This window comes from Schistocerca gregaria, chromosome 7, assembly GCF_023897955.1.
Source record: "Schistocerca gregaria isolate iqSchGreg1 chromosome 7, iqSchGreg1.2, whole genome shotgun sequence".
Taxonomy (NCBI): Eukaryota; Metazoa; Arthropoda; class Insecta; order Orthoptera; family Acrididae; genus Schistocerca; species Schistocerca gregaria.
Window position 1 is genome coordinate 242,057,763 of NC_064926.1, and position 16,651 is coordinate 242,074,413.

At 45.0% G+C, this 16,651-nt stretch overlaps 1 protein-coding gene across 2 annotated transcripts in view; it reads right to left on the reverse strand.

Annotated features, from left to right (window-relative positions):
- The window catches only part of LOC126282106 (glucose dehydrogenase [FAD, quinone]-like), a 230,275-nt gene that overhangs the window by 172,063 nt on the left and 41,561 nt on the right, over positions 1-16,651 (reverse strand). For both annotated transcript variants that reach the window (XM_049981568.1, XM_049981567.1), the window contains exon 3: positions 5,242-5,500. In XM_049981568.1, the coding sequence (XP_049837525.1) occupies positions 5,242-5,500 (259 nt within the window). The remainder of the gene's footprint in view (positions 1-5,241; positions 5,501-16,651) is intronic.

The window sequence follows — 16,651 nt, forward strand, 5'->3', positions numbered from 1 at the left end:
GTAGGTCGCGGTTGAAATTCTTAACGTTAGTTCGAAAGCGATTTTACATGCAATGAATGTTTTACACTGCAATATTTCGGCTGTTTAAGCGTTGTGAGCGTGTTTGCAGGGCGTTATACACACATTATTTCGCCAATTTTACACTTAGTGAATGTGTCTGTTGCATTACTTTGTGAACATACTTGTGGAATGTGCAATGAATTATTTTGACAGTTACAATTAGTGAGCGTGTTTGCATAGCGCTTTACAGGCATTATTTTGACAATTTACGATTTGTTTGTGTATCTGCGCATCAGTGCGCTGCATTTTTTTGGCGATTTACGAGTAGTTTTCAGGTCTGTAGGCTATTTACTGTAACCACCAGCACACCAGGACGAGTACACTCTTTCCTCTCCCTAGAAGCTGGACACAGACTGAGTTCTTTTCCCGCCATATTCCCCAGACTGCCATGGGACGACAGCGCCGTCTGGTGGCAGTACTGTGTACTACGTAAGTAGGACTCCAGACTTCATGGTGAACCCTCTGGGCGGCGCTACTGCCTACGACAATTCGAACTGTTTAAAGAAACACTGCATGCACAATAAAGACTTATGTCCATTATATCCAGTAGCCCAGCACAGGCTGCGTCCTTTCCTACTAATTCCAAGGAAGAGATGGTGGTCAGATGACTTATGTTAGTGGAGACAGCCCAAGTGATCTATCTTCCCGCCACTTTCATAGTTCATTGGAGGTAGCCCAGGTATCCTTTTTTCCACCACCATTTGAATTTTGTGACATTTTCTGGGTGAGGGTGAGGGAGGGTTGGGGAGGCTGGAGGGGAGAGGGTTAGGTTAGTGGACGTAGTCCAATTGACCTATTTTCCCGCCAAAATTTGAACTTCCCGCCATGACATCATTGCTACATTGTCACTTCTATCGCCGCCATCTTGAATAAATTTATCAACAATGCAGAGTGTAGCCATATGAAGGTTGTCCCCCTGCTGAGGTGATCTCATAAATTCTCGATTGGGTTAGATCCAGGTAGTTTGGTGGGCAGTAGAGAATGGTTAGCTCATTCTGGTGGTCGTCAAACCTTGCATGCGTACTGAAAACTGTGTGAACAGTTACTTAGTCCTGCCGGTAGAAGCCGGCCGGAGTGGCCGAGCGGTTCTAGGCGCTTCAGTCTGGAACCTGTGACCGCTACGGTTGCAGGTTCGAATCCTGCCTCGAGCACGGATGTGTGTTATGTCCTTAGGTTAGTTAGGTTTAAGTAGTTCTAAGTTCTAGGCGACTGATGACCTCAGATGTTAAGTCCCATAGTGCTCAGAGGCATTTGAACCATTTGAACCTGCCGGTAGATGCCATCGTGTCAAGGAATAACAAACTGCCTGTAGAGATGGACATGATCTACAAGGACAGTTTCATACTTGTGTTGATCCATTGTGCATTCCAGAACATCACCTGGGGGAAGTCTCGAAATCGTTTCCCAGATCATAAAGCTCCCTTCTTCGGCCTGGTCACTTCCGATGATTGTTGTAGAGCTTTCGCTTTAAGACGTTTCACGTTGTACACGTCAGCAGCCCTGTGTCCTATGGAGCATAAGATGTGATTCATCTGAAAAAGGCTACCTGTCGCAAGCAAGTGGATGTTCAGATGGCATCCTAATTCCTACCTTCGTCACCGATGAACAGCAGTTATCACGGTTGTACGAACCAGGCGCCTGCAGTGGACGGAACGTTCGCTGAACGGTCCTGAACCCTTTGGTTCATTTGGGCGATCAGTTTCTCAACGGTCGCATTTCTATTCGCTCGTACAGATCTCCACAGCCATCGTTCACCTCTGTTATCTATGGCTCGAGGTGCACTACTGTTGTCCAAGCCCCGGTTCTGGATAGCTCTCTTTTGCCATGCTCTGTATTCTTTAATGACGGTGGCACGAGAACTGTTTACCACATTCATCCGTTTCAGATATGGTTCCACCTTTGGCCCAAAAGCGAATCATCATGTTCTTTTGGACATCAGATAAACCGATCAGTTTCTGTATTATGACAGCGGCTGCAATTTTTTCTGCGTGCCTGGTAGTGCTGCCAGCAGCCGTCTGTGAATGGTTATTGAACGTTGACGTCGGATAGAGATGGTGGTGCATTAATGTGAGTGGACCGTGCAGTATTGCCACAGTTTTTTTGGAGGATGGGTCTGCTCTGGGCACTTCCATATTCGAGGGCAATAACAGCTGTTTCCACAGGTGTGCACGCATACATTCCTGGTGTGAGGAACGTGCAGGCTGCCGTTCGCACCTCGACTGCCCCAGTTAACTGTCCCACCTCAATACCACAGAAAATGTCACGGAATTTTGGGGACGTAAGATGAAAGCTAATATTTAATTCCCTGCAATTTTGTAGCTCTTACCGTTTATCAGAGGCTTCACTTCGATACGTGCTCCCTGGAAAAGAGTTGATAAAGGTGGTATTAAACAGTATTAGTGAGATGTATCTGGGCGTGTATCATTTTTTGGTCGGACTGCTCATAGCTGCAAGCGTTTACAACACTTCATTAACTCGACACATACACTAGTGCCTTTAATAGAAAAAAGTTTATAGAATTCTACATGTAGTTATTTACTCGCTTATTGGCACTTTTCATCAATACATAAGCACCAGTTTCCATCTTTTCCACTTTGGTAATCTTAATTTTTGTAACTGTTCCCATGTCGGTCATCGCCGTCCTTTTTAGGGTTTCGTGCCTCAATCGGTAGAAACAGAGTCCATAGGGTTCAAATGGCTCTGATCATTATGGGACTTAATATCTGAGGTCATCAATCCCCTAGAACTTAGAACTACTTAAACCTAAGTACCTTAGGACATCACACACTGGGACCGAGCGAGGTGGCGCAGTGGTTAGCACACTGGACTCGCATTCGGGAGGACGACGGTTCAATCCCGTCTCCAGCCATCCTGATTTAGGTTTTCCGTGATTTCCCTAAATCGTTTCAGGCAAATGCCGGGATGGTTCCTTTGAAAGGGCACGGCCGATTTCCCTCCCCATCCTTCCCGAACCCCAGCTTGTGCTCCGTCTCTAATAACCTCGTTGTCGACGGGACGTTAAAAAAAAACACTAACCTATCTAACATCACATACATCCATGCCCGAGGCAGGATTCGAACCTGCGACCGTGGCGGTCGCGCTGTTCCAGACTGAAGGGCCTAGAACCATTCGGCCACAGGGGCCGGCACAGTCCTTAGGGAATAGCTTTGTTGTTTACCTGTCTGCCCGACTGTTAAAAGCACTTTTTCTCTGGGATGTTTCCGGTTCCAATTTATATCACATACTGAGGTCTATGATTCCTTGGTGACGTAAAATTTTGTAATGCAATCACAACATACGGACTTTTAATACTAGCAAACTTACCCCTCAACACTTATAGGGTACTTCCCGTTGGCCTAGAATCATGAAACTGGCAGAAAGGAAGGTTTCACGGCGAAACCAAAGAATAAAATCCTAAAACTGTAAATCTGTAGTTGTACCACACGAAAAAATTTCATTTATCATTTGTTATCCACCATCAAAATTGACACTGAAAAAGTCAGTAGTTCTGCATTCAGGCAGATTGTGTCGCAGTGGTAAAAGTCAATAATCAGGCAAGGAATGACTTCATTGCTCATATGAGACGTTTCGGAATTTATCCACCATCAGATACACAGGAGCGATTGCTGCACGTACACTCCTGGAAATGGAAAAAAGAACACATTGACACCGGTGTGTCAGACCCACCATACTTGCTCCGGACACTGCGAGAGGGCTGTACAAGCAATGATCACACGCACGGCACAGCGGACACACCAGGAACCGCGGTGTTGGCCGTCGAATGGCGCTAGCTGCGCAGCATTTGTGCACCGCCGCCGTCAGTGTCAGCCAGTTTGCCGTGGCATACGGAGCTCCATCGCAGTCTTTAACACTGGTAGCATGCCGCGACAGCGTGGACGTGAACCGTATGTGCAGTTGACGGACTTTGAGCGAGGGCATATAGTGGGCATGCGGGAGGCCGGGTGGACGTACCGCCGAATTGTTCAACACGTGGGGCGTGAGGTCTCCACAGTACATCGATGTTGTCGCCAGTGGTCGGCGGAAGGTGCACGTACCCGTCGACCTGGGACCGGACCGCAGCGACGCACGGATGCACGCCAAGACCGTAGGATCCTACGCAGTGGCGTAGGGGACCGCACCGCCACTTCCCAGCAAATTAGGGACACTGTTGCTCCTGGGGTATCGGCGAGGACCATTCGCAACCGTCTCCATGAAGCTGGGCTGCGGTCCCGCACACCGTTAGGGCGTCTTCCGCTCACGCCCCAACATCGTGCAGCCCGCCTCCAGTGGTGTCGCGACAGGCGTGAATGGAGGGACGAATGGAGACGTGTCGTCTTCAGCGATGAGAGTCGCTTCTGCCTTGGTGCCAGTGATGGTCGTATGTGTGTTTGGCGCCGTGCAGGTGAGCGCCACAATCAGGACTGCATACGACCGAGGCACACAGGGCCAACACCCGGCATCATGGTGTGGGGAGCGATCTCCTACACTGGCCATACACCTCTGGTGAAGGTCGAGGGGACACTGAATAGTGCACGGTACATCCAAACCGTGATGGAACCCATCGTTCTACCATTCCTAGACCGGCAAGGGAACTTGCTGTTCCAACAGGACAATGCACGTCCGCATGTATCGCGTACCACCCAACGTGCTCTAGAAGGTGTAAGTCAACTATCCTGGCCAGCAAGATCTCCGGATCTGTCCCCCATTGAGCATGTTTGGGACTGGATGAAGCGTCGTCTCACGCGGTCTGCACGTCCAGCGCGAACGCTGGTCCAACTGAGGCGCCAGGTGGAAATGGCATGGCAAGCCGTTCCACAGGACTACATCCAGCATCTCTACGATCGTCTCCATGGGAGAATAGCAGCCTGCATTGCTGCGAAAGGTGGATATACACTGTACTAGTGCCGACATTGTGCATGCTCTGTTGCCTGTGTCTATGTGCCTGTGGTTCTGTCAGTGTGATCATGTGATGTATCTGCCCCCAGGAATGTGTCAATAAAGTTTCCCCTTCCTGGGACAATGAATTCACGGTGTTCTTATTTCAATTTCCAGGAGTGTATATTTGTCCAATGAATACCCGTTTATCATCTGCATGTCTTCTTGGTGTAGCAATTTTAATGGTCAGTAGTGTACAAGCTAGTAAGGGTTATATTCCTGTGCCTGAGCCAGCCGGCTACTTGCCGTGGTGGTCGCCGGCGGCGTCTGCGGGCTGGTAGTCCTCGACGTCCTTGAAGGCGCGCAGCATGTGCTCGGCGGCCCAGTGCTGGCAGCCCTCCGGCTGCGCCCAGCGGTCGAAGTCCCTGCGGCTGGCGCGGTGGTAGAGGCCGGGCCCCACCGTGCTGCTACCGCCCAGCACGCGCGCCCGTGACCACGGGCAGCCGTGGTCGCCGTACGCCTCGCACGACCCGCGCTCTGGGTCGGTGCGCAGCTGCCAGTCCATCTGCGTACACAGTCGCGCCACGCGTCTTATTTATACACAGAGTCCGCCAGAAAAATGTATACATCCCTTTTTAGGTTCTATCGAGGTATCAATATTGTCGTTTATTTATTTATTTTTATTTATTTATTTATTTATTGTTACGCGGGACTAAATTAAGTAGAAGTCTCCATGGTCATGGAACGGGTCAATACATGAAATTATAACACGATTGTAGAAACAGATAAAATGAAATATAAGAAACATATTCAGGCGACAAGCCCAAGTTTCAACACTGTAACACTGAAATTTGCTTAGTTTTTTTTGCTGTTTCAGGAACTCCTCGACAGAATAGAAGGAGTGAGCCATGAGGAAACTCTTCAGTATAGACTTAACAGTGTTTGGGCTACTGCTAACATTTTTGAGTTCTTGTGGTAGCTTATTGAAAACGGATGCAGCAGAATACTGCACTCCTTTCTGCACAAGAGTCTACGAAGTGCATTCCACATGCAGATTTGATTTCTGCCTAGTAGTAACTGAGTAAAAGCTGCTAACTCTTGGGAATAAGCTAATATTGCTAACAACAAACGACATTAAAGGAAATATACAGGGTGAGTCACCTAACGTTACCGCTGGATATCTTCCGTAAACCACATCAAATACTGACGAATCGATTCCACAGACCGAACGTGAGGAGAGGGGGCTACTGTAATTGGTTAATACAAACCATGAAAAAATGCACGGAAGTATGTTTTTTAACACAAACCTACGTTTTTTAAAATGGAACCCCGTTAGTTTTGTTAGCACATCTGAACATATAAACAAATACGCAATCAGTGCCGTTTGTTGCATTGTAAAATGTTCATTACATCCGGAGATATTGTAACCTAAAGTTGACGCTTGAGTACCACTCCTGTGTGTATCGGAGAGCACTGAATTACGTAGGGATCCAAAGGGAACGATGATGAACCTTAGGTACAGAAGAGACTGCAACAGCACATTACGTCCACATGCTAACACCTTTTTATTGGTCTTTTTCACTGACGCACATGTACATTACCATGAGGGGTGAGGTACACGTACACACGTGGTTTCCGTTTCCAATTACGGAGTGGAATAGAGTGTGTCCCGACATGTCAGGCCAATAGATGTTCAATGTGGTAGCCATCATTTGCTGCACACAATTACAATCTCTGCCGTAATGAATGTCGTACACGCCGCAGTGCATCTGGTGTAACGTCACCGCACGCTGCCAAAATACGTTATTTCATATCCTCTGTGGTTGTAGGCACATCACGGTACACATTCTCCTTCAACGTACCCCACAGAAAGAAGTCGAGAGGTGTATGATCAGGAGAACGGGCTGGCCAATTTGCGGGTCCTCCACGTCCTATGAAACGCCCATCGAACATCCTGTCAAGGGTCAGCCTAGTGTTAATTGCGTAATGTGCAGGTGCACCATCATGCTGATACCACATACGTTGACGCGTTTCCAGTGGGACATTTTTGAGCAACATTGGCAGATAATTCTGTAAAAAGTCGATGTATGTTGCAGTGCTCTCCGATACACACGATCGAACAGCGGAGGAGTGGTACTCAAGCGTCAACTTTGGGTTACAATATCTCCGGATGCAATTAACATTTTACAATGCAACAAACGGCACTGATTAGGTATTTGTTTATATGTTCAGATGTGCTAACAAAACTGACGGGGTTCCATTTAAAAAAAAAGTAGTTTTGTGTTAAAGAACATACTTCCGTGCATTTTTTCATGGTTTGTATTAACCAATTACAGTAGCCCCTCTACCTACGTTCGGTCTGTGGAATGGGTTCGTCAGTATTTGATGTGGTTTACGAAATATATCCAGCGGTAACGTTAGGTGACTCACCCTGTATACTGTGAGGGCAATGCCAGAATTCCCAGACTATTGCATAGGGGTCGACAAGAAGTCCTCGAACTTACACCACATATAGCTCGAACACCCCGTTTTTCAGCAAAAAATACCCTTTTTGAATCAGAAGAATCACCCCAAAAGATAATACCATACGACATAAGCGTATAAAAATATGCGAAGTAGACTACTTTTCGTGTTGAACTGTCACTTATTTCAGATACTGTTCTAATGGTAAATACGGCAGCATTTAGTTTCTGAACAAGATCCTGAACATTGGGCTTCCCATGACAGCTTACTATCTATCCGAACGCCTAGGAACTTCAACTGTTCCTTCTCGCTTATAATATGCCCATTCTGTCTGATCAAAATATCGCTTCTTGTTGAATTGTGAGTTAGAAACTGTAAAAACTGAGTCTTACTGTGATTTAGCATCAAATTATTTTCGACAAGCCACGAACTTATTACATGAACTACATTACTTGATACTGTTTCAATATTACACACAAGATCCTTCACTACCAAGCTGGTGCCATCAGCAAACAGAAATATTTTTGAACCACCCGTACTACTAGAAGGCATATCATTTATATAAATAAGAAACAGCAGTGGCCCCAGCACCGACCCTTGGGGAACGCCCCGCTTAACAGTTCCTCATTGGGACTGAACATCACTACCACTCTCAATATTGCGGAGAATTAACTTCTGCTTTCTGTTCTTAAAGTAAGAGGCGAACCAATTGTAAGCTACTCCATTTACTCCATAATGGACAACTTCTGCGGTAATATTTTGTGGTCAACACAGTCAAAAGCCTTAGTTAAATCAAAGAAAACACCTAGCGTTCGATTTGTGTTACGAGTGTGTTATAGTACGGTCTTTGGCTCAACAGATGTTAGTTTTTTCATCTCGGTAATGAGAAAACAAGATACCTGGAGCACGCTTGACACTTGAGCAACGAAAATGTATGGCGAAGTGGTTTTTCAAGTTTGGTAATGTCGTCGAAGTGCAACGTCAGTGGAGATGGGAGTTTTAACAGAACCGCTAACCCACCTAACCAATTGAACGCATCATTGGCAAGTTTGAATTGAATGGAACCATTTGTCATTTTCACAAAGGAAGATCAGAAAGACAGCATACAGCTACAAGTCCTGCTTCGTAGGCTCTCGTGTTGGAAACGTTTGTTAATTCTCAACAGAAGTGTGCTACGCAAAGTGTACGTGAAGTGGGGATTAGTAGTACAAGCGTATGAAGAATTCTGAAAGCTGCAAAGTTGAAAGTTTACATTCCAAGATTACTGCACGTGATTAATGATGGCGATCCTGATGCCGAATTCAATTTTTCAAATGGTATCAGCAAATGTTAACTGATGACGAAGAATTTGTGACAGAGGTAATGGGGAGTGACGAGGCACAATTTAAACTTAATGGAGCCGTAAATCGGCATAAAAATATGTACTGAGCACCGGAAAACCCGCGTGTTTATGTGGATAAAGCGGTCAATCTACTAGGAGTTCACGTGTGCTATGGACTATCATCTAGGGGCTTAGTAGGACCCTTTTTCTTTGATGCTACTGTCACTGAGTAACTGTACCTTGAAATGTTACGCACATCAATTTTGGCAGGTATACACCGCTTTATGGAGCTGATGAAGAGGTCTTCCACCAACAGGACGGGGCGCCCCCACGCTACCCCCTAGCCATACGAACTTTCCTGGATGACAATTTTCCGGCACATTGGATTGGACGTAGAGGGCCCACTGAGTTCCCTCCACGGTCGCCAGATCTAACACCTGTGGACTTTTACTTGTGGGGATCTGTAAACGATAACTATTGACGTTAGCCTCCCACGCTGGAGGAACTTTGCCAGAAGATTACAGCTACATGCGCTGCGATCTCCGCTGTAACTCTGACTGACGTAACTGCGGCGACCCCTCGTCGTTGTGTTATGTGTATAGCCGCCAACGGTGAACATTTTGAACATTTAAAGTTACCATGTGCTAAACTGAAGGATGTACAACATGTGTCATCAATTACTAATGTAAAATAAACACATAAGTAGAACTTGTCGTTCCTTAAAGTGTGTATACATTTTTATGGCGGACTCTGTATTTACTAGCTGAGTACTCGGCATTGACCAGGTACATATTTATTCCAATCTTCTCTTAGGTATCTCCTGTTTCCCCATCCCCTCCACTCCACTCTCTGTCCATCTCTTCTGGTCCTCTCTCTCCATCGGCTCCTCTCCCCTCTATCCATTTGATTCCTTTCCCCACTGTCCGTCTTTCTCCTCCTCATCCTACTACCTCCCCCCCGCCCCCTCTGAGACCATCTCCTTCTTCGCTGTCCCTTTGTCCATCTCCTCTTCCTCCTCACGCTGTCAATCTCCTCTTCCCTTCTCTTTCTGTTCATCCCCTCCTCTTCCCTTCCTTTGCTCATCTCTTCCTTTCCCCTCTATCTGTTGATCTCCTCCCTTTCTGTCTATTTCTCTTCTCTCTGTCTCCTCCTCCCTCTGTGGCCATCTCCTCCCTTCTGCTTCCTCTTTCCATTTCCTCATTCCCCTTTTTTCTCCACGTTATCACCGCTGTTGATCTCCTCCTCTTCCCCTTGTATTTGCTCCTCTCCTCTGTCTCCCCCCTCCTGAATCCGTCTCCTCTTTCACCCTATTTTCAGTTCCTCCTTCCCATTCTTTCTCCATCTTGTCACCCCCATCCCAAAAGAGGTGGCCGGTTCATACTGTCAAAATGCTCGTATTTCTTTCTGGATTGTAAGTGGTATGTGAACCAAGTTAGGTGAAATCGATACAGGGGTTTAGAAGAAGTGTTTTTGCTATCTAAGGGTTTGCTGGAATACGCATGTGTCACTACTTTCACATATACATAACACATTTCACACATATTTGAACGCATGTTTATATCTTCAGCAAATTTCGCGCTGCAGATTAATGTTTAAGCAGCTCAATGTTTATCACGTTATATCTCCAGACCTATGCGTCGTGCAGTTACATATTTTTGCAAGAACATTCTGTGGTGTATGTGAATACCGCCTGTGAAACCAAATTAGTAGTGAAGAAGTAATAAATTGAAAGGGCATGCCTGATGTGACACTTTTTCATGAACGGTGAAACTGTACTAAGCCATAAACTTTTCTCATTTCATCGTTTTGTGGCCTGGGTTGGGGGGGGGGGGGGGGGGGTGCGAATTGGGGTGTCAGACGGAGAAGGTCTTGTATCGTAAAGGTTTTAAGTTATGGTATGGTGACAAGTTAGTTGCAAGTCGCTAAGAGCTCTCATTCTCAAATACTTGATGAATATAATCTATTTGCGCGGTGTGAGCTACTGTCCATTTTCACTGCCACTCCCACCCCATAGAGAGCTTTTTACCCCACAGAGGTTCTTTCCAGACAGTAACCGATATGTGTACCAAATTTTGTTGAAACCAAATCGGCGGTTTAGAGAAGATACGGAATTTGTGTATGAGTAGCGTTCAACAAGAAATGCCAGAAGTTTGTTGTGGGACACCCTGGAGCATTCCGGTTTCGTGAAGTCCCAGTAATTGGTGGCCCTATAAGTAGCCTTCAAAATGGCGTCTGTAACGGAGGTGCGTTCCAAACAGATCTGTTATTGAGTTTCTTTTGACAGCGCATCAGAGTATGGAAGACATTCATAATTGCTTGCAGAATGTCTGTGGAGACCTGGAAATGAAGAAAAGCGCGGTGAGTCGTTGGACGCGGCGTCTGTCATCGTCGAAACCTGGCCGATCGTCCTCGTGCCGGTCGGCCGCACACAGCTGTGACGCTCTCATTCGTAGTGATCGACGGATCACAGTGAAACACCTCGCTGCTCGACTGACGTCTCTGTTGGCAGTGCTGACACGGCTGGTGTATACAGACGACTAACTGCTGGGTATATATTAGAATAATCACCAGTATAACAACGGAGTTCGCTTCAATTTTTTTCTCAGGAACGCCCCTACAGTGTAGGCGTTGACCACGAGGAAATCCTTCAGTCTTGTGCTAGTTTGCTAAAAGTAGATGCAGCCTCTGCCAGGCACTTAAATGTGATTTGCAGAGTATCCATGTAGATGTAGATACTGTATGCCTTTCTATACAAGATTCTAGGAGGTGCGAGCCAAATGCAGACAGGATTTCTCCCTAACATTAATATAGTGAAATCTGCTAGTTCTTGGGAGTAATAACAGCAAGTGTCATTATAGAAAATATATATTGAGATAGTTCAGAGTCAGAATTCCCAGACTCCTGAAGGGGAGCAGACAAGAAGTTCGTGAACTTACAACGTATATGCCCCAAACTACCCTGTTCTGCGCCAAAAATTCCCTTTGTATACGGGAAGATTTACCCCAAAATATAATTCAAATGGTTCAAATGGCTCTGAGCACTATGGGACTTAACTACTGTGGTCATCAGTCCCCTAGGCGCGCCTAGAACCGCTATATAATTCCATGTATCATAATTAAAGTAGACCTATTTTCGTAGTGGTCTATCACTTACTGCAGGTACAGTTCTAAGGGTAAAGATATAACAGCATACAGATTTTGAACAACCTCCTGAACATTACTATCACTTAATGCAGATACTGTTCTCAGGGTAACTATGTAACAGCATACAGTTTTTGAACAACCTCCTGAACATTACAGATTACACTCTATCTCAACATCTCAACATATAGGAATTTAGATTGTTCAGAGTCAGTAACTGGATGCCCATTCTGCGAGTCTAAAAAATAAAAAATAAAAGGCAAAGCGTGGCTGTCCGTGTGTCGAACGGCTGGCGCTTTCTGAACGGTATAAACAGAATGTGGAAATATTTCGGTGTGTCAGCGACAGAGATTTCCTAATTTTATAATTTTTTGTACAGAATATACCGGTATTTACGTCAATGAAGTATGACATATTTTCCCCAGCAACTAGATTTCATATATGAAGTGTTATTTAATATCCTACTGGTTGCAGGTGGGAAAAAGTTAAAATTGGACTGGTGGAACAAGCGGTTGCTACGAGTGTTGGGGAATCATGTTATCGTAACACTAGGGAAATACATGTACGTATTAGGTGTTTTTTCTTATGGCCTGCGAACTACATTTTCTGCATTGACTGTGCACATACGCTAGTTGAAAGGTCTGTGGTGCCTTCTGTTGGCCGTTTATGCAACTTGTTGGAATACGTTCAGATTTTCTTTCAATATTTATGCGTGTGGAAACACTGGCCATGAAAGTATAGTAACACAATGAAAATTTTTGGACCGTAAAACCTTCGTGAACGACGGTGATGGTCAACAGAGCACTGTAGTCTTTTGAAATACTATTTGTTGCCTGAGGAGCAGTATTAAGAGGTGTTATGGTGGGGCACGAAGCACACATATGTGAAGTCTTGTGGAGTACTCAACAGTAGTGTTTTTTATTTTACAACTTAACAGAGAAATAGAATCCATTTCGTATCCCAGGAAAAATTGGCCATTCAATCTGGTAGATGAAATTCTCGCATCTCTGCTGTTTTATCTCTGTCAGGAAGATGTGGACCAAGTTTTAGACCATGTTCTCATCCGAAGTAATATATTGTCCCATAAAATCAGTTTGATTCGTTTATAAATGTTTCAAATATCGCCAAGAAATTATAATTAATATTTCATTTCAGTTAGAATTCAAAAAATGAAGGATCGTTGTTACACAGAACCATGTGAAGACGAGGATTCCGTTTCTCGACGATACACTACTCGCAACCACAACGAGCAGGGTATCTGTGGACAGGCCACACAAACGTGTGGCTCCCGAAAGCTGCAGCAGCGTTTTCAGTAGCTGTAGAGGCTACAGACTCGATGATTGTCTCATCTGACCTTGTAACATCAGCCAAAAAGGGCTTGCTCTGCTGGCACTGTGTACCACTGAAAACTAAAACCGTTATTTTCCAGAGAGCATCTAGCACTACTGTGTGGTTAAATGATGATGGCACCCTCTCGGGCAAAATGTTCCTGAGGTTATCTTTTTCCCCATTCAGCTTCCTGAATAGGAATTATTCTAGAGCATGTTTTCATCACGAAGTAAAAACTCATTCTAGGTGGTTAGAGTGCGGGATCTTAGATCCCTTATCTGGGAATTTGTGAAGTTCAGTGGTATATTCAACCGGACATTTGGTCAAGTCCATGCAGGGTTATAAATACAAAAGCAGATGGGGGTTATGTGGGAGTAATAAGGAATAAGAAAATACTAAAGCGGGGAGGGTACTGTGAACAGCACACTGCACGCATTATCATAGCCAAGAGGGAGCCAGGAAGCCAAGATTCATCATATCAGTACAAATTTATGTACCAACTGGCTTCACAGACGATGAAAAGACGGAAAGAATGTACGATGAAAGAAATTATTCGTATAATTAAGGGAGAGAAAAATTTAACCCTAATGGGAGATTGGAATGCGGTAAAAGAAAAGGGAAGACGAGGAGAAATAGTAGGAGAACATAGGCTTGGGACAAAGAATGAAAGAGGGTGTCGGGTGACAGAATTTTGCACAGAGAAATTTTAGGAAGCAAGAAAGCAGGTATTATACATGGAAGGTTTCAGATTGATCGTACAATGATGAGACACTGACGTCGAAACCAGATTTTAAACTGCAGTATTTTTCCAGAGGCATATGTGGACTCCGGTTGTAATTTACTGACTATGAACTGCAGACAGTTACTGAGGAAAGAGTAGAAACGCAGAAAACGAAGAAGATTGGACCTTGATGAACTGAAGGAGCGAGAGGTTGCTGAGAATGTCAGAAGGAGCACTGGACAATGTTGAACTGACACAATCACATTACGAATTTCGAGGATAGGCTCTCCCCAATCAGTGTGTACAATAATTTTAATAATTAACTGCTGTGAACACGACTCAAGAGGTAAACAGTAATATAGTGAGAGGCGTCCACCACAAACGTACAACGACTAGCCTGGTGCCTCAGAGTTCCAAGCAGCAGCCTCCAGATGGCCCTCGCTAATTGGGACCTCTTCCCGCTTGCACGCCACGTCCATCAGGGCGTCGCCAGCCGCCAGGGAGTGCGCTGTCAGCTGGGGACTACTTTGCTTCCGTCTAGTATTGGTGGAGATGGGGATCCTTCCACCAACAGGCGGAAAAGATGAGGCAAGGCGGACACTTAATTGAGTTAAGCGCCTATGGGCAGCTCACTAGGGTACCACGCCTACTCGTCATCATCAATTTTCTCGGAGTTCACGTTACGTCGCACTTTTTGACCAGAAACGAAAATGACAGTAATGGGAGCGCCAGATGGCCAAGAGTTTCGAAAAAATAGCACGACGGCACGAATCGAACCAGACGTGAGCCATTCATGCTAGCGCAGTTTCCCAGCAGCAATCGACACTCTGGAAGCTGTATAGAGCAGTAATTGGAGCGTTGTGGAGGCCGAATTCCTATGTGACAACACTTTTCTCTTTTCATTATTTTCAGATTTTACGGTACTTATGCTGCATATAAACCGAAATAGTGCTCAGTATATTGTTCTGCCACATTTCCGTTGCTGAGGTAGCTAACGCGCGACTGTGTAGTGGCGCACGGTGTGGAGGTAAGCTGATTCGAATCCTGGCGATGTATGAAATTTTCAGTGCCAGTATTGTGCTGGAAAGGGCAGGAGAGTTGATAGCGTAAAGTTCCTGGTCACAGTCCTCGCGCCAACGTCCTGGGCTACACTTGTCGAGACTATTAGGCTATGTGCCGGCACCAGCTTTCAGAATCTCCCTTCTCTACAAAAACCCAACCATGTATGTATATATGGCATGAAAGGGAAAGGCACTCGGAAATTTGAGATTGAAATTATGTTTCCAAGATGAATTGTAATTCAAGTGTAGAGAATTTCGTTGTGCGTTGTTTGTTCCCAAACTGTCCATTGAGGAAGAACCTTTTATGAACGTAAACCACATTTGCTTTCCTACAGAAATTTCAGCGGCATTTGTAGCATGTGGTAGATGCTGACAATTACTGCTTCTCCTGTTTTTATGAAGAATATCATTCAAAGACGTGTCAGTCATTAATTGAAAAATAATAAATGTATCTAATTTTATATCCGAAGTGAAACGTCCCCTTAGAAAAACTATACAAGACTGAGCTTAAACTGACACACAATATTTTTTTAGCGCAACGCAACCTGACTTTCAAAAATCCCTACAAAAGAATGGCCCTGACTAACATTAACCTATGCCTTTCACAAATCACTTACCTCACAAAAATCTTGTTCACTCGGACTACTGCAATACAGCGAGCGCCACTACTGCCAGCTAAATAAAAGATTCAAACTATGGAAGGCATTAACTACTGATAGGTATAGTTAGCGAATGAAAGATTTTGATAGAGAACAAACAATGTATTTACCTCAGTAGTGTTTAAAAGTCATAATGTATATAGCAGTTCATGACATCCAATCTTACAAATTTCAAAACTCCGCCATCTCTCTCCCCACATCCACCACTGCTGGCGGCTCACCTCCAACTGCGCAACGCTACGCGCTGTTAACATCCAGCTGTCCAACACTACAATGGCAGACAACAATGCAAACCAGCCACTGACTGCACACAGCACAGCCAGTGATTTTCATACAGAGCGCTATGTGGCGTTACCAATAAAAAACCTAAACAGCCTACTTACAGAAGTTCTTGTATAGGCTCGACCATCTCTTTATGCAAATTTATTTGCAATCTCAGGTTTTCCTTTGCATTCTGTTTCCATGCTTTTTATGAAAATATTAATGCAGACAATATATTGAGCATTATTTCTGTTTATTTTCAATGTAAGTAACGTAACAACTGAAAATAAAAATGTTGTTGTATAGAGACTCGACCCCTTTACACTCGGTTACACTGTCACGTATTGTTTCCACCCCGCCAGCTGCTGACAGGAAATTACGCCAACATAAATGACTCATGCGTCTCCCGACACGCTCCAAAAACGCAATTTTTTTCGAAACACTCGAACTTCCGGAGCTCCCAGTTCTGTCGCTTATAAATTTCTGCATATAGCATAAATTTTGGAAAAATCGGTGAAGACGAGTAGGCGCGTTCCTCTCGTCAGTACAGTCTATGCAGTTACCCTGCCGAGCACAGTTCAACCGAGTTCCGCTTTGAACACCACATTCCGACTTGGCCGTCGGTATTTACGGTGACCTAGGGTAGCTAAGGAAATGTGTACTTTCAGTTTTAGTGAGAAAACTATAGACTTGCAACAGACAGCCGTTATTTAACTTCCATCTACTACATCTGTACACATTCTACGGAAGACACCGTGCGG